The following is a 26,793-nucleotide window of genomic DNA, read 5'->3' on the forward strand; positions in this document are numbered from 1 at the left end:
CTTTAGTATTTCTCTTCACTACTCATTATATAGAGAACCCGTCACGACCCTTTTCACCTTCGCTCCCCTGCTTTCTTCTCTTTTCCTACGTCTATCTCTTTTTTCCAAGACGATTAAAATCGCACACCTCTACCGCTCTTTCCTTTCTCTTTTTCTTAATACATATACATATATATATATATATGCATGCAAGAAGCAACGATTATCACGATTAATGCGTTTACGCACCAACTTTTTTACAAGACAGCGGCACCTGTTCACACCTGTCGCGTGTACTTAAACTTTTACTATGGCAATTTAAGATTTTGCAATTTTTAACTCCCTTTAAACATAACATTTTTTTATTACTTCATTTGCTTACTGTATGTTTTCATTCCTAGCTATAATTAAAAAAAAAAATTATTAATATACGCTCTGACATTTTATTTATTTTAAATTTTTTCTCCTTCGGTTTCTTACCAAAAATAAATGTTTTATCTTGTTTTTTTCTTTACCCCACAAAAACCATCTGTTTAAATAATACGCCATTGGGTTTTCTTGTGTATACATATATTAATATCTCAATATATATACGTCTTGCTACTTAGTCTGTATAAATAGTCTACACTTGCGCTTTATTAAATATACTTCCATTAAAACATCTATTAAAAGGTAGTCATAAGTTACAATAAAATAAATTAAATACTCTCTTGTGATCTTGAGGGATAATAATTTTTGTTGTTAATTGCAGAGGAGTACTCGGATCATCCGAACGAGGTGGTAAAAAATGAAGAGCTAACTTACACCGGTGCAAGCTCAGCACTATGTCGACCACGAGAGAGTTTTCACCGATTGATTTACCTCTCAACGGTAGCACTTCTGGTCAGCATACTACTGCCCACTCTGATGCGGTGAACCGACTGCAGTAGACCTCGGCGCCCATCGAGACTCCCCTTCTTCTGTGATTATCCTACGTTTAATTCATTTCCACGATCCTTCGACCTTCGTTGCCTTGGAATCGACGGATGAGTGACTGAGTGAGCGAATGAACCAACGATCTGCGTCTACGATATTCCTGTTTACAGACAATTATTATTATTATTATTATTATTAATTATTAATACTATTACATCATTCGTACGAGGCATTAATATATATTTATATGAAAATTCAATTACTATATAAATTTAAACTTTCATATAATTTTTTTTTTGTTACGAATCCCAATAGTCAAAAAAAAATTTATTTATTCGTCAGTTTATTTACAGGAAAAAGAAATATATAAACTTGGAATACCATAAAGTATATTATTATTTTTAGATATGTAAAATTATATTTTCTAAAGTGACATGATAATTTTTTTTATTTCATATTAACGCCTCATCTATTCTTGTCAGCATTACAAAAAAAAAAATGAAAACTGAGAAAGCCAGCGAATGAACAAAGAAAGAATGAGAATGAATGAATTTTTATTTAAAAAAAACAACAACTAAAGGACGTGGAACAAAATTAATTAAAGCCATATTATAATAATTATAATTATTATTATTAAATATTATCACTAGGCACTATGTAGTTATCCACTATTATCACTATTATTAAAGTTCAAAATAGTCGTACTGATTGTCCTCATCATTACGCCAATTAATAATGGGTATATTTGTTTGTTAAATATATATATATATTTAACAAATAAATATGTATATCTATAAATATATGTTTAACGATATACGGGCTATCTCGACGAACAGTTTTATGAACTACTTGTTATTAAATTATAATTAATACTGAGACGTTTCTTTTTTTAGCGGACACTCTCTCTTTATTTATTATCATTTTTTTGAATTACGCGGCTAATTCAAATAATTTAAAAACATAAATCTGTCATCGTCGCGGATAAAAACGTAGATAACAATAGTGCCGGCGCTGGTCGCGCAGACACATTATTATTATCATATTTGTAAATAAATTTCTAAATATTATTAATTGACGTTTATTTAATTAAGTAAATTATGAGACTAAAATTAACAACGCGAATTATAAAATATAATAAATATTTTTGGTAAATTTATTTATCTTCTTTGTCGTTGAAATTAAAAGAAAAAAAAATAAAAAATTGATAATTATGACGGATAATTAAAAAATATCGCGATTGGATTTAATATGTTTGTTTATTTAATACGCGATAACGACAGTATGAATGTCAATTTATATTTAAATAATAACAATAATAATAAATAGAATAACCTCCGTGTAAATAATAAAATCATAACGAATATATATATTATATATATAAATAATAATTATAATAATGATGCATGTGTTTATTACGCAATACTTACGATAAAATTCGTATAAATATTATTTAAATAAAATGACATCACGACTGTCTATTTATTAACATGGGAATATTTTAAAAAAATATATTCAATAATACTTTTTTAAATTTCTCGTCAGAGTAAATACTAAATACATACAAATATATATACACGTATACATACATACACATTACACACGCGCACACCCATTAAAATAGACAAGTCTTGAGTCGATTGTCGTTATCAAAACGATGATAATTAAATTAATATGTAATATAGTAGTATTTGTAATAATTTTTATAATAAGTTTGTATTATATTTATTACTATCTATATAATTATTGTCACGCAGGGAATATCTGATTAAATAGATATTTAAAATATAATGCTAGTAAAAAAAAAATTTAAGTAAACGTCAAGTAAGTTTAAATAGTTAATTATAAATAAATGAGACATGTGTTTCCCTTATGTATTATTATTATAAAAAAAAAAAAAATGGAACGAAAGAAAAAATAAAACAGTGTCATGGCATTTTATATATCTAGCAGAATTATGTTTATCAATTGATACTTAAACTCTTATTATTTATTGTCGCAATTATCCTTAATTTATCCATCTATTTGTTGAATATTTTTTATTCGATTATCGAATATTCAGGAGATTCTATGGTTCCCGTAGCGCTGTCAAATGACCGCGAACTTCTAAAGAACTCGACAGAATGACTTATTCATTAAATTTTTCAATAACTTGATTAGTAGAAAAATGCGACTTAAAAAAAAAGTTTAAATTTTCATAGATGTTATCTTCATTTTCTTAAATATTTTTTTCTGGCAAGTAAATTTAAAGATGACAATTTTGAAAAAAAGTGCCGGAATTAGTCCATTTTTGAAGAAGTTATTTAAAAAAAAGTTTTGGTCATTGCAGCGCCACGGAAACCTAGACTTCTTAATATTGATATCAAATAACTTATGGAAAATAATTAAAAATTGAATTCTTTTTTTTTTAGTTAACAACAATAATAATAATGAGTAAGACGATAAAGACAAAATGAAACTGTGTTCTTATTGATTACTCCTTTATAAAGTGAAACTCGAGTTGTAATGAAGATTGAGTACTGACTGTAAATATTGTATGTTTTCCACTCCCCCGTCCTTATAATTATTTTTTTTTGTTTCATTAGTCCACTCAATAACTAATTGAAATTGATTTATTTAAAAATTTGAACTTATTATTTACAATAAAATAAAGTTGTAGGTATACAGCGTGTACGTTATTGTAAAACGTTGTCCATTACAGTATTGTAAGCCTAAGTATTATAGTCTTGTTAATCCAAGTGTATGTTAAATAAATTTTTTTTCATCGTGCGTGAATAATAAAATATCAATAATAAAAAAAAAAATAATAGTTGATTTTTTTCAAAGCAATCAGTCGAGTTTGAATATTTATGCCGTCTTATAATTGATAAAAGACTGAACTTAAATCCATCAACTGTTTAATTTATGATAATTATTTATGATTAATTATTTGGTATTTTATTTACTGAGCGAATTGTATGTACGAGTGAATGTGACGGTCATATATATATAGATATATAATTTCATGTTAAGATAAAGTTTTAAAAAATAAATTAACCCGTGTACTAAGTACTAAATTTATTTAAACTCAAGCTACAGATATTAAAGTGACAAAATAACATTTTATTTTTATTTTATTCCTTTTTTAATAATTTATAATTGTCGATATTTTTTTTCTCCATTCCAGATCCTACTTTACCTCGCTCAAATAAATATTTTATTTTACCGCATTACTTAACCCGGGGAAGCGGACATACATTTTGTATATACGAATTATTATTATAAACAAAAAAATAATAAATGTATAAGATTATTGAAATAATAAATTAAGACAAGTAATAGGTTTATATTAAAAAAAAAAAAAAAAAAATGATTATAAAAAATTAAATGTATGTTGATATATATTAAATTTTTAATGATAAACACAAAGTAATTAGCAGTTAAACAATTTTATCACAGTTACGAAAAGTGGAATAATAATTTTTTTTAATTTTAGTTTTAATATATCAGACCACTAACGTGCTGCGAAATAAAACTTGCCCATAAATTCATTTTTATTGCATTTACAGATTATTATTATTATTATTTGTTATTGAAAATTAAAAAGTTAACAATCTAATTATAAGAGAATAAAAATTCTAGTCATTTGTCGTTGAGATTTAAAATAAAAATCGTAAACTGTCAATAATATTTAAAATTTAAAAACAAGATAATAAATTTATATATATATATTTATATATAAATATATATATATATATATATATATATATATATATATATATATATATATATATATTAGAAATCACTTGGTACAATTAAATTTATTAATAAAATAATTACCAACTCTTTGATTCGTTAATTTAAAAAATTTCTTACACGCAAGCAAGAATTTAATAAAAAAAAAAAAAAAGACTCGATAAAACTCGTTACTGAAACAAATAAACTTTTTTGTGACATTGGTCGCGTGATTGAACCACGTGTATCAGACTCTAATTCATCTTTCATCTTATACCATTTAAATTAGTGGCATTTCACTGCCTACACGCAAGTTAAAATAAAAATAAAAAGTAAAGAAACGTACTTACATACATACATACATTAAATTTCATAGCAGTAGAGTAGTAACAGTAGTTGTCATATGTAGCGCAATAGACTTTTTACTAAAAAAAAAAACCAACATATTAAGTGATACTCAAGTTAGCCGGCGTCCGACAATTTTTGGATTTTTTCAAAAACAAATTATGAAAAAAAAAATATTTTAAAAAATTGCACCTGTAGTTTTTTGAATTTTCTACATGTGCATTTTTTTTTTATTTGTTGGAAAAAAAATCGGAAAACTGTTAATTGTCTGCTAACCAGGATCGTCATATTAATAAAAATATTATTAAAATAATTCAGATAAAAAAAGTTTCTTACAGTACTTACAGGATATTGAACAATAGCAATGCGACTAAAATGTTTAATAATATTTTGAAAAATGTTACGAACACATCCGTCTCGTATATATAAAAAAAATATATATATATACCTTAATGATTTATAATAACGATTAACGATTAATGATAAATAATGGTTAATAAATAATAATAATGACATCATCGTATGGGGACAAAGAGTTGTAATAGAAATTTGTGGATTTAAATAAAAAATAGATTAGGAGGATTGTTTACTGTCGATTAATTAATTAATATTGCAGCACAGGCAGTTAGATTTGCGTAACGATAGCCAACACATCGGTAGAAAAATAAAAAACAAAAAAAATGACAATGTATTCTGTGGCGGATATTAAACAAGACGATTTTTTAGGGGAGCCAAAGGCGCGTGATTTTTTAAATCGTCATTTCCCGCTGCATGATATATTTTTTTAAATTATCTGCATTGAAAGTTTGAGATTCTGTCTGGGTCAGTTGTAATGAGACAATTTGAGACAATGACTTGTGAAAAAATTATGCGGTGAATTTTTTTGAAATTTGAATTAATAATTTGGTACTTGACAGCTAATTGTTGATTTTAATTTAATAAAATAAAAATTATTTGAGCTTTTTGAAGTCAATTTGTCTGAAATTGACTTATTTGAACTGGGCAGACATTGAAAATTTTTGTTTCAGTGCAGGTGATATGAAAATGAAATTGTATTTTCTTTAAATAATAATAAATTTTTTTTTCAACGATAAAACTTGAGGAATAAGTTCTAAAAAAATCAAACCTGGCACGTGTGAAAATAATGCGCGAAACTTGAAAGTACTAGAGAGAAATAAATTAAAAAAAAAAAAAAAAAGATTTTAGTTTGTTGAATTTAAATGAAAGTTATTTAAGAGGCAGGTGATTTAATTGGTTGTTTAAATTTTATGCCTTATCGTGATTAGTCCATATGTGTACATACATATTAACATATGTACATAGTTTAAGAAGTTTAAAGTGGAAGTAGCATATAAAAAATCACACGTGTGCTGGGGGTAATTACTGTAAAACACTTGCATGAGCCAGTGTGGAAAATATTTCTACGCTTACTCACGTGCTCAACTTTTTTTCTCATTTGAATAAAAAATTTGTTTCTTTTTTATTTTAAAGACGTTACCGCGAACTCGACAATTAAATGTGTGGTCATAAAATAATAAATCGAGATCAACGAACATTAAAATGTTAATTATTTTGTGCGTGTGTGTATGTATGCGTGTATGTTGCATGTTAAAATTCGGTGTTTTGTATTTACACATAATAAATTTATAAATAATAATAATTATTATTAATAAAACTAATTATTAATGATTAATGATAATAATAATAATAAATAATTATTTGTGAATATTTAAAAAAAAAAAAACATGTAACATAAAAAAGAACAAGAATGCACAATACTTACTAATTGTATTGATAGTTGAGTACGATATATATATATATATATATATAATTATTAATAACGAGTTATTTGATTATGAATTACTAAATATGAATAACGGATAATTATATATATATAAATATATATAAAATAAAACTAAAAATTGTATGGACGAGAATCCCAACCGTGGCAAGGCGAAATAGTTTGTTATAATTGAGATTTAAAAAATAATTTAATAAAAAGTAAAGGTTTAAATTATTATTAAAGTAAACTGTGCACACATACACACACGATACAATTAACATATTTTTTTTTTAATATACACACGCATTTTATATACAATGATGATTGTTATAGAAGCTAAAAGATAAAAAAAATAAAATAAACTCCAGACAATTATGTGGTGAAAAAGAAATTAAGAATGAATACCTAATTAATGTGGGACATAATAATATTTTATAATTAAACTTTTGTACAGAATAAATAAATACTTGTACTGTGGACCAATATATCTTTCATTTAATTATCACCTACTGCGCGGATTATTTTTTTTATAAAAATACGCTGTGGCTTTCAGCGAAAATATTTTTCAACAAGAGATTAAATTTTATTATTAATGGAATTTTTTATTTTCTTTATGATCAACTGTAAATGTATTTTTATTTTTTTAAATATTTTACTTCTCTTAAATTTTATGCTGAGTAATTATTTAAAATTTTTTTTTTTTTTTTTTTTATACTGACATTTAATTCCTAGGCTCAATTAATTTTAGTGTTAAGGTATTAATTAAAAACCTTAAAACTTACTATCGATGAATTAATTTTCCAATAAAAAATAAATTGTTTATTTATAAAAAAAATTATTTAAACAATTATATGGTTTATTATTTTTATTTATTTTATAAAAATTATTTATTATTTTTTTTCGTTAAGGGAATTATAATTACACGATTTTTAGCTTCTGGTATCCGCCACCAACGGCCTGTTTTATGTTCCTGACCTACGCCGACAATTAAATTTTTACCATCTGGAGTAAATACCATCGAATTTATGAACCCTGTTACTTTAACTTGAAAAAGTAATTTAAGTGACTTGAATGATTCCTCACATTCCCATAATTTAACATTTCCATCTCTTGATCCTGAAATAAAATATTCATTTAATAATTGACTATAAAATTTCTTTATTTTTTTACTTAAGTAATAGGTAAATAATAACCTGAAGCAACTAAATCAGTATTTAATAACACAGCGATACTTGTAATCCACATCGGTTCTCCATTAGTTGCATCAACACCATGAGCAGGTGTTACAGAGTACAGAGGCTTCTTCTTCATGACACTCCATAAACACAGCTGGCCATTATCACCGCAGCTTAGAAAATGTTGGTCGTTAATAAACTTAACAGTGTCAACACTGCTACTGCTCTCAGTGTCATTAAATATTAATTGTGATTCTTGTACTATTTTCCATAGTCTTATTGATCTGTCATATCCGCCGCTTGTTATGCAACGTTCTTGTGACATTGCATCTATTGACGTTATCGGACTTTGATGCCCAAACCTTTCAAATAATATCACAGTTAAATATATACCTTATAATTATTTTAATGATAAAAAAATAATAGTCTATTATCACGACTGGTAAACGTAAATTCTCATTTTAAAAATTTATCCCTTGATAATTTTTACTAGTATATTAGATTTTTATAAAATACTAAATATTGTTATTTATGTATATAAATTATAAAATATCAATACTTGAATGACTTGGTCTCAATGGAAATTTTTAATTCTTTTTTATCAAAGACAAACTTATGAACGGTCTCTCCCTATATTTAAACTGCTTCTATATATACCACAAATATAAAAAATGTCTAGCTATTTTTACCACATATTATATGTATATATACATATACATAACGGAAGAATTTATCCAGTTGTGATAATAAATAATTACAATCTAAAATAATTAAAAATAAACCAACAGAGATTCAACGTAGACCATGTCATCTAAATTCCAAACTTTAACGCTTCTATCTTGGGATGCTGAGTACAAGGTGTGAGTATCACGACGAAATACTAAGCCACTAACATCACCACGATGTCCTTGTAAATTTTTAATAAACGTCAAATTGTCCCCATTGTAAACTTTTATGTCATTTGATTTAGATTGACCGACGGTGAAAAATTTATCATCTGAACTAACGGCCATGCATAGTATCGATTTCATGTCTTTCTTATTCTTACCACCTATAACATTTACTTTTGTTCTGTCACTCAATGACCCTGTAAATTAAATTTCAATTTTTGAACTCGAATTATTGTTAAGTTTTGTTTTTTTTTTTTTTTAAATACTTACATTTAATTATGGTGCCATCTTTAGAGCCACTGTACAAAAACTTTCCATTATTTGAAATACATAAACAAGTGATTGAATCCCGATGATTTTTACATTTTAATTGTAAGAAGTCTTCGTGACCTACATAATTTCTGGCGACTGTTTTTCTCAATCTTCCTTTTTCTTCTAAATATTCTTCTTGTAATCTACGTGCAACAACATCTTCTCCATCATCTAGTTCTCCATTATTTTCTAATAAATAAATATTATAAATTAACATAATTAATTACTACAAAATAAATACAACTATCAAATTTTGTGCAGCATATTGATATAAAACAAAATACCTTGAGCTTTTATTTTTGATAAATGAAGTTTGGCTAATTTCACCCGTTTCTCTTCAGCAGTTTCTTCTTCATTATCAGACTCAAAGTCGTCATCTCTTCTATTAGCTTCTAATCTTAAAATTATATTTTAAATAAATGTTATTAATTTATCATTATCAAATTTAGTTGACTAATTAAATAAAACATACTTTTTTAAATTTTCTTCAGCGAATTCCTCATCACTGCTGGCAATGCTCTCATTGTCATCCTCTTTTTTAGATTTTTTATAACTTTTTAAATTACTACCCGCATTATTTTTTGTTTTATCATTAACCTAAAAAATAATTACAATTTATTATTTTACTTATGCTCTAGAATAAGTGATTAATAAATATATAAGCTAATTAATTAAATAAAATTACCTTTCGTTTACGAATTCCCTGGCCATGCTTACGACCAATTGATGACATTTTGAAAATTAACTCCAAAATTAAATTATTGGAATTTTGTAAATTACGTTAAGTAAAAAAATTACTTATATGTTATATTTTTAAAAAACACATTAACACTTCTTAGAGTCTAGTTATTTATACACGTGGTTATTAGAGGTTAACTTTTAACGAATCCAGATGACGGATTATTTACAAATGGCGCCTAAAATATACTTATACTAATATGTATATTAAACTATACCATATAGATATTTTCCATAGAATTTTGAATTCCATAAATAATTAGAAATTTACATACCTGCTGACAGCTAAAAATTAATTTTTATTTTAAAACAAAAAAAAAACAATTGTTAAACATTAATTCAAAATACAAAATTTGCGCGCCTTTTTTTCAAATTATGAGAGCACTCCGAAATGCACTGCGAGCAGCTGTAGCGTTATTAATTATTCTTATTACTTGCGCGGCAAATTGAAATATTTGAAAAATAAATTATTAGAAATTGGAGAAAAATTAAAAACCGTATGTCAAAATAAAATGGCGGCAAAATATGATAGAAAAATATTTGAAAATTAAAAAAAAAACACTTGAGTGTTTGAACAAACCTTGGCGGGAAAATAATATGCAGAAGGGTATCCTAATACACTTGGAGATTTGATTTAAATTGCTCCAAGTGTATTCCAGCTAAAAAACGTCACTTAACTGCTATTTTCCCACCAGACGATGCCAGATGATTTTGCTCAGGAACTTGGAAGTTATCTGCATCAGCAATTCGCAAAACTTTACACTATCACTCAACACTGAACACTTAACTGCACCACAGACACTTTGCACAATTTAATTAAACAATAACTAAGCATGAGCAACAAATTTTGTGAAAATTACAGGACGCCACTGTAATGGCGTTTTAATTCAAACGTAAAGAAAGATCTGGACTACTACTGCTATTGTCGATGATACTGACTGTCGCTATCGAACCGTCAGTTGCTACAAAGCAATCGATTTTGCAATCATTCGATTGCCCCCCACTTCAGCAAAAATTTGAACGTTGAACAGAGCGACACGCAGTAGCGCCATCTTGGCGCGAAATTTCAAAATTAAAATTTAATATCTGCTACATTCACACTTATAAATAATTAACAATCAATGTGTAATTATTAAAAGTAAATATTTATGAGTAATAAAAAATTACAATGTCAACTACAAGTATGATTAATTTTGATATATTTATTCTAAGTAATGGTATTTAAATAAAATAAAAAATGGAGACAAAAAAGTAATAAATTCATGATGGAAATTATATTTTTTTTTATTACACAATTTAAACTAAATAAGTATTACTTAGTAATTAATTCTTACTTATAACATTAGTTTGTTATTTTAAATGTTTTTGATCTATTTACAAATTTTTTTATTCCGCATTTATTATTTTATTCTTTTTTTAGTATACGCTGGCTAGTAATAAATTATAAACTTGTTACACAATTACTCTTTAACTGTTTTATATTTAGTGACTCAACTTTAATTTAAATACCGTTAGATTTTACTGTTTCTTACAAACCCCATTTTTGCGAATAACAAAGACGTGATGTTTATTTACGTTATTTACTTTAGTTAAAAATCAAGTGATGACAAAATTATGTAAATTATATTTTTATTCTTCCACTCAGTATGATCCTATAAATATTTACACGTCAATAATGATAATAATAATAATAATAATAATAATAATGAAAATAATATTACAGTAAATTTTAATTTAGTACTGGCAATTAATTATAATATTACATAATATATGTATATATTTATAATGAATAGTGTACAATTTTTATCTTTATAAATTACATTAACGTCAAAATAATGCAGCTACCAATGCATTAAAATAAAAAAAATTATAATATTTGGGCTTTAAAAATTTAAATGTGCGCGTGTATTTAAATTTATTTTATTTATTTATTTAAAACATACACGATGCACGTTTTATTTTTTAAAAATAAAAATAATTATTTGCACACACATACACAAAAAAATTAATTATACATTTATAATTAATAAATCTAAAAATAAAATATATTACTATTTATTTTTTCTTTAGTTACTGTTATCCCTTTGTATCAACGCCTTTGTAATCACGTATCGTTTGTAAGATTTAAAATAAAAAAAAGAAAAAAGAAAGTTAATTGTTTAGTCAAGAAAAAAATAATAATTGACAATTAAATATATCTGTCCTCTTTATATTTTTTATTTTAAATTATTTATTATCATTGTTTTTGTTTTCATGTAATCAAGAATATGTACATAGTAATATAAGCTGTACAATTGTTAGACAGCGCGTAAAAATTTTAATTACATAATTTTTTTATAGTTATTATAATAATAATAATTATAATTATAGTAATCGGCGACACGCGCGCACGCTGAGAAAAAATAAACATCGAAATGCTAAATATAATAAATAAACATAAGGGCTATTGTAGGGAAATTTTAATGCAGTAAAACTGAACAAAAATATATGTATACAAACAATTATTAATATGTGATAAAATGTGTATATTTTTTTTACTTCGTTATAAATAAAATTTAAATTCATAAATTGGCACATTAAAAATAAAAATTTTAATTTCCAATATCATGTATTATTAATTACTTACATATATGTATATATATGTGTGTATAAAAGATAATTAAATGTCGTGTGTATGTGTATGCACTCGGTTAATTTGATAATAAAAATTTCAATTCGTTTTTTTCACGCAGAAAAAAAAATAATTAATAAAAAATATATTTTATATATCGTAGCGTCATTAAAGGCGATTAATTTTTTTTAAACGCGCGCGCGCATTTCATACACAATTATATTAATAATCAATTAATTAATTAATTATAATAATAATAATAATAATTAAATACCATAACAATAAAAATTCTACTTAAGGTGTTTTTCTGTAGGTGTTTTTTTGGTACGCAAAAAAAACACCGAATCCTAATTAATTGCTGTATATGAGGCATAAAAAAATTTGTTTTTTTTTTTTCTCTCTAGAATATCGCTTGTCGCTTTACGTAATAGATAATTACATAATGCATAACTGACGAAGGAAGAAATGTGTAGTGGTGGCGAGGGAGACATTATCAAATGAGATGGTACATAATAAATTGGAGTTAATGCACTCACACTTGCACTCATGAATATATTCATTTGTACACACATACATGTATGTATGCATATATATACATATGTGAATAGATATACGCATACATCGTGCACCCAATACAATTATACACATATACACTTGAGGACGGTAGTTGTAAGAAAAAAATCACTACGTATTGGTATTCGATGACGGTGGAGGCCTTCGATCATAATCGCGTCTGTAATCTTTATTCGGTCTCCAATCATTTGAATAACCGCCACCGCCACCCCCACTTTCTCCAAGGTATCCTCGATTTCTGTAATGTCCTGACGGCATATCACCCGGTGGATAATTTCCTATTCCTCCTCCACTGTTGTAGCTACCAGCCACTACTGGTCCCCCATAGCCGTAATTATTTTGAGGTGGTGGACCTGATGAGTATCTATAGTAATCACTGAAAAAAATCAATCAATCAACCAATTAAATTTATTAAATGATAAACTATATTTATTTATTTATAATAAATACCTTCTTTTGTCATTAATGTGCATTCCGCGATCACGATCTCTGTCGCGATCCCGATGATATCCACCTGCAGGCATTCTGCTTCCGTAATCAAATCTATCGCGTTTGTGATCATTGAATCTTTAGAAAAAAAAAAAAAATGAATGAATTAATAAATAATTTAAATAAAAAAATAAATATAATTAATTTACCTGTTGTCTCTAGGATCCCTTGACTCCCGGTTCAACCAATGATCATCATCGCGATTGCCACCGCCACTGTAGTGTCCTCCACCAGCAGCGTATCCTCCACTGTCGCGTCTAATTCTCTCGTCCTTTGTACTACCAACTAATCTATCCATTCCCCTATCATGCATTCTATCTCTATCTCTGTCTCTATCTCTGTCCCGATCCCTATCACGTTTAATATCTTTACTGTGCTTTGAAGAATCCTTTAATTCTTTTTGTCTCATAGTATCACTACCACTGACACTATTACCGCTATTTAAATTACTGTTTGATCCAAGCGGTACCGTAGTGGAGTTCATAGCACCGGTTGTTGTTGAGGTCGACGAAGTGGCCGTTGTTGTTGTCGCCGTGATCAGTGTGTTTGATCCAGGGGTAGACGAGGAATGTCTACTGCTATTATTTGAAGTATTGCTGGTGTGATGATGATGATGATTTCCTGTCAAATGTTTTTTGTTGGGTAGGCTGCTGTTTGAATTTTCTTCACTCTCGTCAACAAAACGTCGTTTAGATGACCGCGAATCCTTGCCACTGTTGGTTGCCGGTACACTCGCTGGTGTTGTTTCCATTGGTTGTTGAGAGTGATGTGATTTGTCTTGTGTGTGTTTCTGTTGCTGTGAATTCGAGTCATCTTTTTTTTCAGGGCTTGAAAACATATTTGAATTATCATCTTCACCTTTGGAGCGCGATGCATGTTTGTACAATTTATATAATTTTTTCGAGTCAAATTCAGTAAATTTCGATACAAATTTCCATAAATTAGTACGCCATTCTTTTATTTGTTCAGGATCTTTGTATTCGGAAAGACATGTATTTATTTGATTACCTATTTGTACTAGACAGTGACGTGTGTGTGCAACTTGTTCAGTTTTACTGAGCGATTGATCTGGTTGATCCAATGCTTTAAGAGCTTTTTTAACAGGTCGCATTTTTTCTTTACACTCATTAAATACAGAAGGATCTAAATCACCTAGAACATCGAGTGCACGGGGTTCATTATTTGCCGTAAAATGCATTGGTCCAGTAGCCAAAGCAGATCCTCCTTGTTTGCTCCTTTTATTTTTCTTACCATCCTTTTTATCTTTTTTCACTTTCTTTTCTTTCCTGTTATCCTCAGCGACGACAGCCGATCCAGTACCCCCACCACCAGTAGCAGCAGCAGTAGCACCACCGCCACTGCCATCACTAACTTCTTCCTTAATTTCTTTCTTAACAACAGTATCTGCCTCATCTTTTTTACTAACATTAACATGCTGCTGCTTATCGCCTTTAAATTTAGGTTTTTTATTTTCGTCACCCGAACCACCGGCAGCACTGCCACCACCAGCGCTGTCATTATCATCAACCAATTCCTTAGTAATAGCTGATTTTATTTCTTTCGGCTTACGTGGCTTTCGCATTTTACGCGTCAACCCATGTTTCATGTCCATTTGCCTCTTCAATATTTTCAATAAATATTCAGCACGTGCATTCAATTGCTTTACCTGTGGTTTGTTATCATTGGGAAGTATTTTATCACCAAGTTTAAGACTCGAATCCATTTTTATAGCCTCCCAAGAACCCATACCATGAGTATAAATACCGCGCAATAAACGTGAGTCGTCATCAGAATTCCATTCGCAATCGAAATTCGCTGGCTTTAATTTAACATCCAAGTACCAGGCCGCGCGTTGCTCCTCATCTTTCGGTAATGCTTGATCCAGCGGCTCTAATTCCTTCTCAGCAGCAGACAATGATTTAGCATTTACCATAACACCAGACAATTTAAACGTAGGACCCCGCCCACGTTTACGTCCTTTTCCCTCTTTCTTAACTTTTTCCTCTCCTTTATCACGCGAATGCGTTTCTTTTGACGCTGTTTCAAATTCGGCAATGCAAGCATCGCACCTCGACTTCATTAATTCCCCGAGATAACGTAATTCAGCCATTGGTTTCTCCTGCAACTCACTGTCAACAGCAATGTCATCAAGCCGCTTCAATGGAGCTGGGAATTTTTTATAACTCTTTATAAATCTGCGTATTTCAACATCAGTGAAACTTTTAATCGATTCACGCGGTTGCATGCGAGGTCTGCCACGTTTTTTCGGTCGTTCATCATCAGTACCATCAGCATCGCTGCCACCACTGTCATCACCGTCATCACTCTCCTCATCAGTTTGTGCTTTACGTCGTTTTCTATTTCCTCTACCATCATCTTTTCCACCGCCTCGACTATTAGTCTGCTGCAATGTTTTACGACTACGAGGTGGTAAATATAAATCTTCCATTTCTTTACATTTTTCATCTTGTTCTATTTTTTTACGAAAGTTTTCCGGTATTATTTCTGCCCAATCTTTACTTTCCTCGCCATTATCATTAGCGTCAGCTTCCGGAACTGGTTCTGTTGATTCTTCTTCAAATGCCGCAAAACTGGCAACTTTAAAAGCCGACAGTAGCTCATCTCCAACAGTTGCCGGTGCACTGCTGTCATCTCTAGTCTCAGCACGACGTAAAATTTCATCAATATCACACGTCGGCTCTTCGTCACCATCCTCTTCATCTTTAAATAATTCCTCCGCTCCGAACTTCAATATTGCATTCAAGTCTTCTTTATTAAATGGATTATTATTAGCAGTACTACCGGAAGCTTTTTTATCTAGTACAGTCCGACCAGTTGTGTCCATTCTCTGTATAACTAAATGATCAAGTACCATTTTTTGTTTCGCCCGTTCAACAATTTCTTCTTCAACCGAATTTTTCGTAACTAAACGATAAATATTTACTTGATTTTTTTGTCCAATACGATGAGCACGTGCTTGTGCCTGTAAGTCATTTTGTGGATTCCAATCAGAGTCAAATATTATCACAGTATCAGCAGTTGCTAAATTAATACCAAGACCACCAGCACGTGTTGATAATAGGAAGCAAAAATCAGTAGAACCTTCAGCATTAAAGTGATCCAGAGCTTGCTTACGTAATTCGCCTTTTATACTTCCGTCTAAACGTTGAAATGGAAAATGACGTTTTTGCAAATATTCACCCAATATGTCTAACATTCTGACCATTTGACTGAATATTAATACTCTATGACCTGTTTCACGTAAACGTACCAATAATTTATCGAGTAAAACCAATTTACCCGAACCTCGTATTATCTGCTGTAAATAATCTTCGTTAAGGTCTTTTTTATCCCGATCATAGTCCATTGGTTTTGTTAAAAATGCATGATTGCAACATTTTTTTAATTCAATTACAATATTTATAAATGTCATTGTCGATCCCTTGACGCCTTTACGCAACGCATTATAATTTTTAGTTAATATCCATTTGTAGTATTGCTTTTGCAGTGATGTCATTTCAACACGAAGAATCTGTTCGACTTTTGCTGGCAATGATTTTTCTACATCTTTTTTTACACGACGTAATATAAATGGTTCCAACTGTTTGTGCAACTTTGAATATCCCTTTTGTGCAGCATTGTCATGTTCTTTTTCAAATTCTTCCCAGTCGGAAAATTTATTCGGCATAATAAAATGTAATAGCGCCCATAATTCCTTTAAACTATTTTGTAACGGGGTACCGGTTATTAAAAGCCGATGATCGGTACGAAATTCAGTTAAAGCTTTATACAAAAGTGAATCGTCATTTTTTAGCCTGTGCGCCTCGTCGACTAGAAGTACCGACCAATCGAGTTGACCCAAAAATAATTTATCTTTCAATACAATTTCATAGGTCGTAAGTATTGCATTAAATTTTAATCTTTTGGTACCGTAGTAACACCACTCGTACTCGCGAATCTGGTGGACAAATAAGTCAATTATTATTTAAAATAGTTTGAATTTCCAGTTGCTGTTGGTCAGCAGAAAAAATAAATATTAAGAGACGGTACATAATTAAAAATACTTACGATATTACGGGAAGTAACGTCACCTAAATAAGTAACAAAATTCATATCAGGTGCCCATAAAGTCATCTCACGTTGCCAACAAGTCATTGTCGACAAGGGTACGACCAACAAAAATGGCCCGTGAATTTGATGAGTGTGAAATAAATAATATAGGAAGCATATTGTTTGGATTGTTTTACCCAATCCCATTTCGTCCGCTAAAATAACACTGAAAAAAAAAATTAAATGTCAAGTAACCGGAAAAATAAAATAAGTTATCAACAAAAATAATAATGATAATAATACCTATTATCTTTACACCATGAATGAATCATCCAATTGAGACCATCCATTTGATAGTCACGAAGTACCAAATCTTTTCTACTACCGCCTAAATACTTTGGCTGCTCTTTAACTTGATGAAACTTTGGTCGTCTTCCGGGTACTTTATTATGCCTACTTGGTGTTCTTTTAGAATCCTCACGATCGCGAAATTCTTTTATTTTGTCCGGCCACTTTTTAACAATAAGCGCACCATCTTCCCACGTAGCTTCAGCGTAAGGCAAGCTTTCCCATTTACAATAATAATCCGGGTACTCAGAGTCAGGTTTTTTATATTCAGCAATTATCCTCTCGACATTATTATAACTTTTTAAGAGCTCTTGCTGTAACTCCAATTGGCATTCAAAGTAATCAATATCTTCAGGACAAGCATAAACACGCCATTGTTTTATTTCACTGTCACGTTTTATAAAATTGTCTAATTTTTTTAAGCCTTTTACTTTTTGTGCTTTCAATGATTCCTCAGACTCCCATGTATTGTGTATGTGAGACCAACCTTTCCACTTAATCAGGTACTGTACTTGACTTTCTTCTTTATTTGATTCATTGTCGTGTTTTGGTAAATTTGGATCCCCATTTTCTTCAACCGCATATACAGTTGTTACGTTACCAGTCACTTTAAATAAATAATAATTAATTGTTTCAATTATTAAACCACTACAACTAAATTATTGTTCATTAAAAAAACAGAAAAAAAAAGGAAACCTACCTCCTTTCTTCCCTATTCTTTCAGCTAGAATTCTTTCAATAGTTTCAGCATTATCAGCTGGATCTAATTGATGTGACTGCTGCTGAGCTGCTTCATCAACATCAACTAAATCTTCGCTAGCTGTACCTTCGTCGCTTTGTTCTTTGTAACTGACTGCCGCTGTTCCTGCTCTTCTTGATGCAACATGCCTGTAAAAAAATTAATAAATAAATCCTCAACCACCACTTACTTTAAAAAAAAAAGTAATCAACAAACCTTCGATTGTCATCACTATCGAATGATGAATTATCAGAAGAAGCTGACATAAGACGACGTTGTTTTTTTTTCGGACGTACATTATCTTTAGCTTTTTGAGCAGCTCGTCGATTTATCGATTTACTTGTCGGAGGAGGTAATCGTCGGTTTTCAAAATCCTCGGAATCAGAATCTCCTGATGACTCGGAATTCCATGAGTTTTGACTACTGTACAACAAAAATAAATAAAAATTTAATTGTCTTATGATTTATGCGAACCCCTCTTCCACTCCGTCCACTAAAACGCACTGAATTAATTTAATATTCAATTAAATGGGCATTATTATTATTGATAAACAAGCAAATTAATAAAAAAATACCATGTGTTCTTACAAAGTATTTAATTGATAAGAGCAATCATGTTGCTTTGTTGATCGATAAATGTAAAAGCTTATTTTGCATGCGTGCATCACGTGTTTACATTAATTATTTAAATATTATTATTACTGAATTCTGGAACCTGGGTAATGAAAGCAAATAAAAAGAAAAAAAAAATAAGATGTTATTAATTATGTTACCTACCTCTTTTTTTTAAGTTTTTTACGATTATCATTATCACTATCACGTGATGTATTTGTGGTGTCAAGTCTCTCCGGTCCTTTCCGAGATCTTCCCGATCTCCTAATTCCATAAATATCGGGATTGTCGTCCCACTCACGACTCGACTCGCGACGACTTTTGACTTTAGCTGATGTGCTGTTACCCGATGAGCATTTGTTGCTCTGAAAGCTATCATTTTGTGCAGGTGCATCGGATTTTACCGATTTAGCAGAGTAATCAGATGCTGCTGAACCCGCTGAGGAATTTGAACCGCCGCTACTTGATGAGCTAGAGTCACTATTTTATCCCAACCGAGGATTCAATAAATTTTTTATTCTCCACTTTACTACTTGAGTATACTTATATTAAATACTTGTACACTACTCAGTACACATGTGAAATTGAACAATAAACAACACATGTGTTGTGTGTGTGTGTGTACATAAATTAAATTTACACTAAAATTAAGTGTTTTACATAATTTAGTATTTAAATGATAATTAATTGTGTTCAATGCAGAAATTTATTAACGTGATTTAATATATTAATTTAATTATAGAATCAAGTTAATGGGTTTTATTTTTTTTACACTTACCTATCACTCTCAGATCCAGAATTACTACCAGAGGAACTGCTACTTTGGTCACTTTTACTCTCATTATCCGAATCAGATGCTGACTCTTTGCCAGACTCAGATTCTATCTGCGTTTTCTATATTAATAATCATAAATATATAATTTAAACGAAAAATTTCAATATATATGCTTGGATAAATTAATAATCCACGTAACGATGTTGTTTGGAATAAAGTATAAAAATAATAAAACAAAAAAAAAAATCAGCAACAGTTTTAATATTTTTCTTAACAATTAAATACGTGATAAAAATAATAGTAAATACTTATGTTAAAATAATGAAATATATGAATAAATTTAGAATTATTATTATGTATATTTTATTTGTTTATTTTTATTTAAAACACCTAACATATATTTACAATTAAAACATAATATTTTTATTATAACAGTAATAAAATATTTTTAATTATTATTACAATATTAATATTATTTATTTTAAACAAATATTCAAACTTATTTTTTATTTTATCTAATACATATATATTTATATATATATCGCAATTGCATAAATTTACACGTAAGACTTGTAAGTTAATTCAACAAAAATCAATAAAACTTATTGTTTATTTAAATAATAATTCAAAGAAACGTGTAAATGTAATATTTATATTTATATATGTATATATATTTTCCAAAATCGATTGTATTAATTAAAATATGTATATTTAATATAAAGAATTACCTAATTATTAATATATAAACCCTAGCTAATACTTGTACATACATTTATTTATTTAAATAAAATTCGACAAAGCACTCAAGGGTGACATACTTATTTATAATCTGTTATTGCAGTTTAAAATAAACAACATACTTTATTCATCCAACACTATTTAAATATTACAATATAAAAATTATTATTTTCATTTATTTAGTACTCTAATAATTGTCTTATTGACAAACAAAATAATTAAAAATTAAAACCCAATATATTTTATAAAATTGTTCTGTATTTTTAGAAAACCCTTGAGAAAATAAAATTTAAAAACAATTTTAATGCGAATACTGACCACTTTTTGTATGAATTAATAAATTTACGTTTGTAAAAATGATTAAATAAACAAATTTAATTATTTTACAAGCAAAAATAGTTGATAACCTGACGGAATATTAATAATCCATATATTTTTCACTTTTTGTAAGGGTATTTATGAATAAAAAAATGAATAAATCCTCAATATAAAAGACAATATTTGAATATAATTATTTAGCACAATCGTAGGTGAATTTAAATAAATAAAAATAATAATTAACGTTATAAAATCCACAGTAAATGCATTATAATTTGAGTTAAACATGAGTTGTCATTATAAAATTAGCTGGATGATAAAGTTTGAGCTTAAATTGCAAAAATGGGTCTATCATAAAATTTGAATATCACAAACGGCTAAGATTGGTAATAAACCAAAGAATGTTATCAAGTAAAGTTATTAGTGGAACAATAATTATTTAATTGAAAAAAATACAATAATATACTGATGTAAACAAACTGATAGGTTATTACAAGCAGTATAAATTTATAATATAAAACTTAAAACTTGTGATTTAAAATATTAAATCACAGTGTGATAAGTTTTGTCGACGAACCAGCGACCCCGCCCGCAACTTAATAAAATAATTATTAAGATATTTGTTTATAATTATAATTAATATAAATAAATCTTTAAAGGTAATAATGTAGATAAAACACATACGGCAACGTGAATATTTGCTTATTCCAAACAACAAAGTTACATTTTTTCGTATTATTTAAATTATTTATTTAAATAATAATATTCATTAGATTGTTGTGATAATAAATATATAAATAATTATAACAACAATTGGTTATTGTCAAGTAAAGAAATAGTTAAGTAAGCTAACGATTCTCGCACGAGCCACTCACCTGCATCATCCCGTCTCTCTACGCGTCTTACCGAGGCTTCAATATCATCCCCCTACTCTAATATCCCAAATATATTATTATTTAACTCAAAGTCAGTGATAAATAAATTAATTAGACACTTGTAACACCCACAATATATAATAATTTAACTTTTATCGACTTGCAACATCGTACAAAAAATATCGAATTCTCACGTACTATATGGTCGCGGGCTTAAGCTCGGACGCCATTTTGTGAACTCACTCGTTCGTTCGCCTTCCCCTATCGTCGCCATTCCGTTCCTTCGTCGTAGTTAGTTCACCAGCCCACCATATTACCCATAATCCAATACGCGCGCGCATATATTACGTGCAACTACCATCTTTTCCCGTTTTCCTCATTGGCGCTTCCATCTCTTACTATACTATTGTTCAAATTGTATAACAAACTATATATATATATATATATATTATATATATTTAACGACTAACGAAATTACTGATTGCTAACGACTTCTTTTCCCGTTTTCTTTCATGCACAGTTTCAAGATTTAAATGTAATTACTGAGTGTGAATGTAGCAGACATCAGACTCTAAAATTATATTTTTAAAAATGCGCAGTTCAAAAATTTTTAAATTAATAAGTGCATCTTTATCAATATTAGTTCTTTAATTATTTATAATTTTGAATTTGATGTCTGCTACATTCACACTAGTAATTACTAAGTATGCAAATGCTGAATCCATGAGTGAAAGCCGCGTACAGAATTTTTTTTTTTAATTATTAAATAAATGAAAATGTCTGCTATTTTCCGTATCTCACATTCAGTTCATTTCTTTCGTATTAAAAAAAAAAAAAAAGATGGTTTAAATGAAACTAGATATTTAAAATAATTTTAGTTGGTTTAAATGTTTATACATGCATGAAATTATCATTAATATGTTCACTCATACTCTTAACATGTTACGACCGCGCGGAAATTGTTGTTTGGAATAAATGCATATACGCGTTACATTACTTAGTGTGTTTAGTTTCTGTGGATTTGACTTCTTGGAGAATAGACTTAATAGAGCAGCTTGGCCATTTTTGATTCCATATTTTACCCACAAGTCACTGCGTCTTGATCTCTATCTATATTATACAAAAAAAAACTATTATTATTGTGATTATTGTTAGTGGTATTAAAGATATTGTTGGTAAATGGAATCAGTAAATCCTAGCAAATATTTTTTTTTAAACAAAAAATTTTTTGATCTTAGACATGATTTAGTTTTTATGCCCTAAATAAATGAGTGAGTGTAGCAAATATCAGACAAATTTAAAATTATAAATAGAGTAAATAATTTTACAAAATGCCCTTATTAATTTAAATGCGTATTTTTTAAAAAATTATATTTCTTTAATTATTTACTCTATTTATTTATGATTTTAAATTTGACGTCTGCTACATTCACACTCATCCCAAGTAATGAATAGCAGCAAAAAATGAGAAATTAAATCCATGTGATTTTACATGAATAATTAATATATTTTTTATATGTATCAGGAAATATTTAAAATTTAATTACATGACGTAAAAAAAATATAAATAGATAAAAAATTACTTAGTAATTTATCAACAATTTACAGTTCATACTAAAAAATAATCGTGTAATTTTATGTAATGGCATGAGTAACAAAATGGTTCACAATACGTACAATTATTGAGAAATAAAAAAATATTTTATATTACAAATAGATGTAGGACAGTACCATATATTTATCATGAGAAGTAATTATTTGATGAAATATTTCTCCAATTCGATTATTGGATTTTGAATTGTTAATTTTATTTATTTATTTATTTATTAATAAATTTCGTGTAATTACCTGGTGGATTAAACGGATAAAGAGATCGACGCAGTTGGATTGGGGAGGGTTTACAATCAGAGATTTTAAAGTACGTGTCGTAAACACAGCGATACGACTTATATCGTCAACATTGTTTTTTGTATACTATACTATACTATACTATACTATGATTTTATCGTTACTGTTGTGACGGGTACTTAATATTTTTTATTGCGCATGATCCTTTATTATGCTTATGGAGTCTAGTCATTTTTATCCAAACTTTTCTCTCAATTTCATTAAGTCCTTTAGATTTAAAAATAAAGAACGAGGCTCGGCATTACTCTATAATTTAGCAATCTGCGTTTTCATTTTTGAAAAAATTCATTTAAAAGAAACGCGGACAGCTCCCTAGTCCACAAAGAGAAAAGTTGAGACTCTTTTTAATGATAAGTTATGGATGTGAATGTAGCAGATAAATGTCAATTTTAAAAAATTTGCATTTAGATAAATGCAAAATCTGTAGGCGCATTTTTTAAAATTTCATTATTTTAATTAATTTATTTAAAATTATGCATTGTCGCATATCTGCTACATTCACATTCATGATAAATTATAATTATATGTAAGAATTAAAGACCGAGCTGTCAAGTCCCAAATATTGGCCTTGAAAATCAGACCCTCGAAATAATTTAAATTCGTCACAAAAATATTTGAAAATTTTTTTTAAATAATTCGTCTAATTAATAAACAAAATTAATAATCTTTTTAAAATAACTTTATTAATGTAATATATAGAAGAGGGTGCTAACAATCGGGTGATTTGCCAAACGAATATTTTTTTAAAGCAACATTTGTATTTACATATTTACTAAATAAAAAACCTTGTACAGAATACTCGCGACATGATTATCATTTTATTATATATTGTATTTAGTAATATTATTTTATATAAACATACATAATGCCATTCGATATCAATGAATTATTTATTAAATGATACAAAAAAAAATTTAATGGTGACTTAAAAAAAAGGCTAAATAAATAAATGCTTAAAACTCACAGCATCATAGTTATTCTGGATCGGGTGTTGCTGTGGTAGATTTAGCTTCACTTGATGACGATTCACTTTCATTAGCTTTATTTTCCTTAGACTTTGCGTCTGGTACCCAGAGACCGCTGTCAATACATCTTCGCATGTGATATTTAGCCTCATCTTCAGGCATCGCAGCAATTGTTTGTTGCAGCAATGGAATGTCCTGAGCTTCAAAGCATTTTTGTAATGGCTGCAATGTAAAGTAATAAAAATAACCAATCATAATAAATTTAAACGAATTAATCTAGTACTGCTGCTGAACCCTTTCCCTTACCTCAGGCAAGCTCTCGAATACTTCAACAGGATCCAAACCACCTGGACCAAGTCTTGCTTTTCTCTCTTCCTCTTCAGCCTCTTTGAGAGCTTCAGCGACTTTTTCTTCGGCTCTCTTTCTGATCCGTTCTTTGAATGCTTCCAGTTCGTCATCAAATGACTTTTTGTATTCTACGTCCGCTATTTGGATTCTGCTAAAGAAGGAACCGACACACGCCCGAGGGTCTACGTCTAATTGTTTAGATAATTCTAAAATATATTGCATACAGATGCACTGATGCGCCACGTGCTCCATCAATTCGTGTTTCTGAAATATTTAAAATGTTTACATAAATAATCAAATTAATAAACTAAAAGTAAATGATTATTTACCTGCTCCATTTCCAAATTTATGCACCAGATTACTAAATAGTTGGCTGTATTTTCACAAACCAACTGGGGATTTTCTTGTAAATACTGTTTACTGTCGTCATAACGTCTTAACATACCGAACTTCTTTAAACTTTTTTCATTCGTTTTGACAAACTCCTTCATCTTCAGTTCCCTCTCCTCCTCCGGCAACTGTTGATCTTCTTCATCCTGTCGTCTGCGTGGTTTTGTATTGATAACAGTTTTCGTAAACCCAGGATGGGCGATAGTATCAACGTTCCAAGGCGTTAGTTTGTCTTTTTTTTTCAACTCATCTTCTTTAGCTTTGACCTTCTCTTCTTCCAGCTCCAATTCTTGGAGCTGTTTTTTCAGAGCATTTAAATCTTCAGGACTTGCTTTCTCTTTCTCCATGAGTTCTATTTTTTTCTTGGTTTCTTCCACTTTTGAAAGTGTCCTAAAATTAACACAAATATAATTTTTAAAAAATTTTTCATGTCTATTATTTATTAAAAAATAAAAAATTATAATAACGACTTACTGTTCTTTAATGCGTTGAAATTCTTCTTTTTGTTTTTTCTGTTCCTCCATTCTCTCAAGACGCGCTTGATGTCTCCATCTAAATAACGATGGAGTATCAATATTTGGATGGGTATCATCTTCATCATCTGAAATCTAATTCAAATAAATAATTAACAACTAATCAAAAGTATATCACTTATCAGTAATTAATAATTAAAAACAAAAAAAGAAATTTTTATTTAAAATATTTAAATAACTGATGAATTCTCGAAATCAATAATTTCAAAAGCAAACAATCAATTGTAATTTAATCACTTAGATGCCTCAAAAAAATAAATATTATAATAAAGATCTCATCTCCGAGTTCCAGAATATTCTACCCGACTAAACAATGAGTTTGCGTGTACGTATCTATAAATAAATTAAAATTACCTCGATATCTTTCCATTTGCTGTAATCAACCATTTTGCTGATTCTAATTATCAGAAGCAATTGTTTTTACGGAGTGCTTATGATTATTTATAACAGATCAAATCAAATATGTTAAATATTTAAGACGGCTGTAGAATGTGTTTTACTGTCCGCTTACTAAATGTCCGAAAACTCACGAACATTGACGACGAAAAATAGTTGTCAAGTTGTCTACATGTGTCGGTAACAAACCCACATGATACACTTTACTATATATATATATATGTATAAATATAATAAGCGTTTGATGATATGTCAAAATAACCTACAGCGCCATCAT

General features: G+C 28.7%; 4 protein-coding genes across 7 annotated transcripts in view; 1 reads left to right on the forward strand and 3 right to left on the reverse strand.

Moving 5' to 3' along the window:
- Window positions 1-4,219, forward strand: part of LOC103576205 (ephrin-B2) — a 178,023-nt gene extending 173,804 nt beyond the window's left edge. For all 4 annotated transcript variants that reach the window (XM_008556333.2, XM_008556334.2, XM_008556335.3 and 1 more), the window contains one exon: window positions 731-4,219. In XM_008556333.2, the coding sequence (XP_008554555.1) occupies window positions 731-894 (164 nt within the window). In that variant the 3' untranslated portion in view covers window positions 895-4,219. The remainder of the gene's footprint in view (window positions 1-730) is intronic.
- Window positions 4,220-7,572: 3,353 nt separating this feature from the next.
- On the reverse strand, window positions 7,573-10,024 carry LOC103576206 (U3 small nucleolar RNA-interacting protein 2). The gene is made up of 7 exons (XM_014444073.2): window positions 9,796-10,024; window positions 9,583-9,707; window positions 9,395-9,507; window positions 9,069-9,299; window positions 8,695-8,995; window positions 7,927-8,270; window positions 7,573-7,849 (listed from the first exon to the last, which is right to left on the reverse strand). The coding sequence occupies exons 1-7, from the start codon at window positions 9,841-9,843 to the stop codon at window positions 7,617-7,619; spliced, it is 1,395 nt and encodes a 464-aa protein (XP_014299559.1). The 5' UTR covers window positions 9,844-10,024; the 3' UTR covers window positions 7,573-7,616.
- A 1,582-nt stretch (window positions 10,025-11,606) lies between these two features.
- Window positions 11,607-22,068, reverse strand: LOC103576207 (chromodomain-helicase-DNA-binding protein 1). Its single transcript, XM_008556340.3, has 10 exons — window positions 21,977-22,068; window positions 20,049-20,164; window positions 19,436-19,750; window positions 18,875-19,081; window positions 18,620-18,807; window positions 17,875-18,526; window positions 17,590-17,797; window positions 13,671-17,479; window positions 13,483-13,599; window positions 11,607-13,408 (listed from the first exon to the last, which is right to left on the reverse strand). The coding sequence occupies exons 1-10, from the start codon at window positions 21,983-21,985 to the stop codon at window positions 13,144-13,146; spliced, it is 5,886 nt and encodes a 1,961-aa protein (XP_008554562.1). The 5' UTR covers window positions 21,986-22,068; the 3' UTR covers window positions 11,607-13,143.
- Window positions 22,069-22,993: 925 nt separating this feature from the next.
- On the reverse strand, window positions 22,994-26,660 carry LOC103576208 (hsp90 co-chaperone Cdc37). The gene is made up of 6 exons (XM_008556341.3): window positions 26,475-26,660; window positions 26,062-26,195; window positions 25,527-25,977; window positions 25,156-25,461; window positions 24,849-25,071; window positions 22,994-23,086 (listed from the first exon to the last, which is right to left on the reverse strand). The coding sequence occupies exons 1-5, from the start codon at window positions 26,505-26,507 to the stop codon at window positions 24,859-24,861; spliced, it is 1,137 nt and encodes a 378-aa protein (XP_008554563.1). The 5' UTR covers window positions 26,508-26,660; the 3' UTR covers window positions 22,994-23,086; window positions 24,849-24,858.
- Between the last annotated feature and the right edge of the window lie 133 nt (window positions 26,661-26,793).

Source organism: Microplitis demolitor, chromosome 3, assembly GCF_026212275.2.
Source record: "Microplitis demolitor isolate Queensland-Clemson2020A chromosome 3, iyMicDemo2.1a, whole genome shotgun sequence".
NCBI lineage: Eukaryota > Metazoa > Arthropoda > Insecta > Hymenoptera > Braconidae > Microplitis > Microplitis demolitor.

What these genes read in the sequence shown, in the direction of transcription:
- LOC103576206 (XM_014444073.2), bottom strand. Translation starts at nt 9,843, where the DNA reads ATGTCATCAATTGGTCGTAAGCATGGCCAGGGAATTCGTAAACGAAAG. An exon ending in ATCAAAAATAAAAGCTCAAG is followed by an intron (nt 9,300 to 9,394) that starts GTATTTTGTTTT and finishes TTTATTTATTAG; the next exon opens with AAAATAATGGAGAACTAGAT. An exon ending in ATGGTCTACGTTGAATCTCT is followed by an intron (nt 8,271 to 8,694) that starts GTTGGTTTATTT and finishes ATTATTTGAAAG; the next exon opens with GTTTGGGCATCAAAGTCCGA.
- LOC103576207 (XM_008556340.3), bottom strand. An exon ending in AAAAAACTTAAAAAAAAGAG is followed by an intron (nt 19,082 to 19,435) that starts GTAGGTAACATA and finishes TTTGTTGTACAG; the next exon opens with TAGTCAAAACTCATGGAATT. An exon ending in TCATGGTGTAAAGATAATAG is followed by an intron (nt 17,798 to 17,874) that starts GTATTATTATCA and finishes TTTTTTTTTCAG; the next exon opens with TGTTATTTTAGCGGACGAAA.
- LOC103576208 (XM_008556341.3), bottom strand. Translation starts at nt 26,507, where the DNA reads ATGGTTGATTACAGCAAATGGAAAGATATCGAG. An exon ending in TAAATTTGGAAATGGAGCAG is followed by an intron (nt 25,462 to 25,526) that starts GTAAATAATCAT and finishes TAAATATTTCAG; the next exon opens with AAACACGAATTGATGGAGCA. An exon ending in TATTCGAGAGCTTGCCTGAG is followed by an intron (nt 25,072 to 25,155) that starts GTAAGGGAAAGG and finishes TTTACATTGCAG; the next exon opens with CCATTACAAAAATGCTTTGA.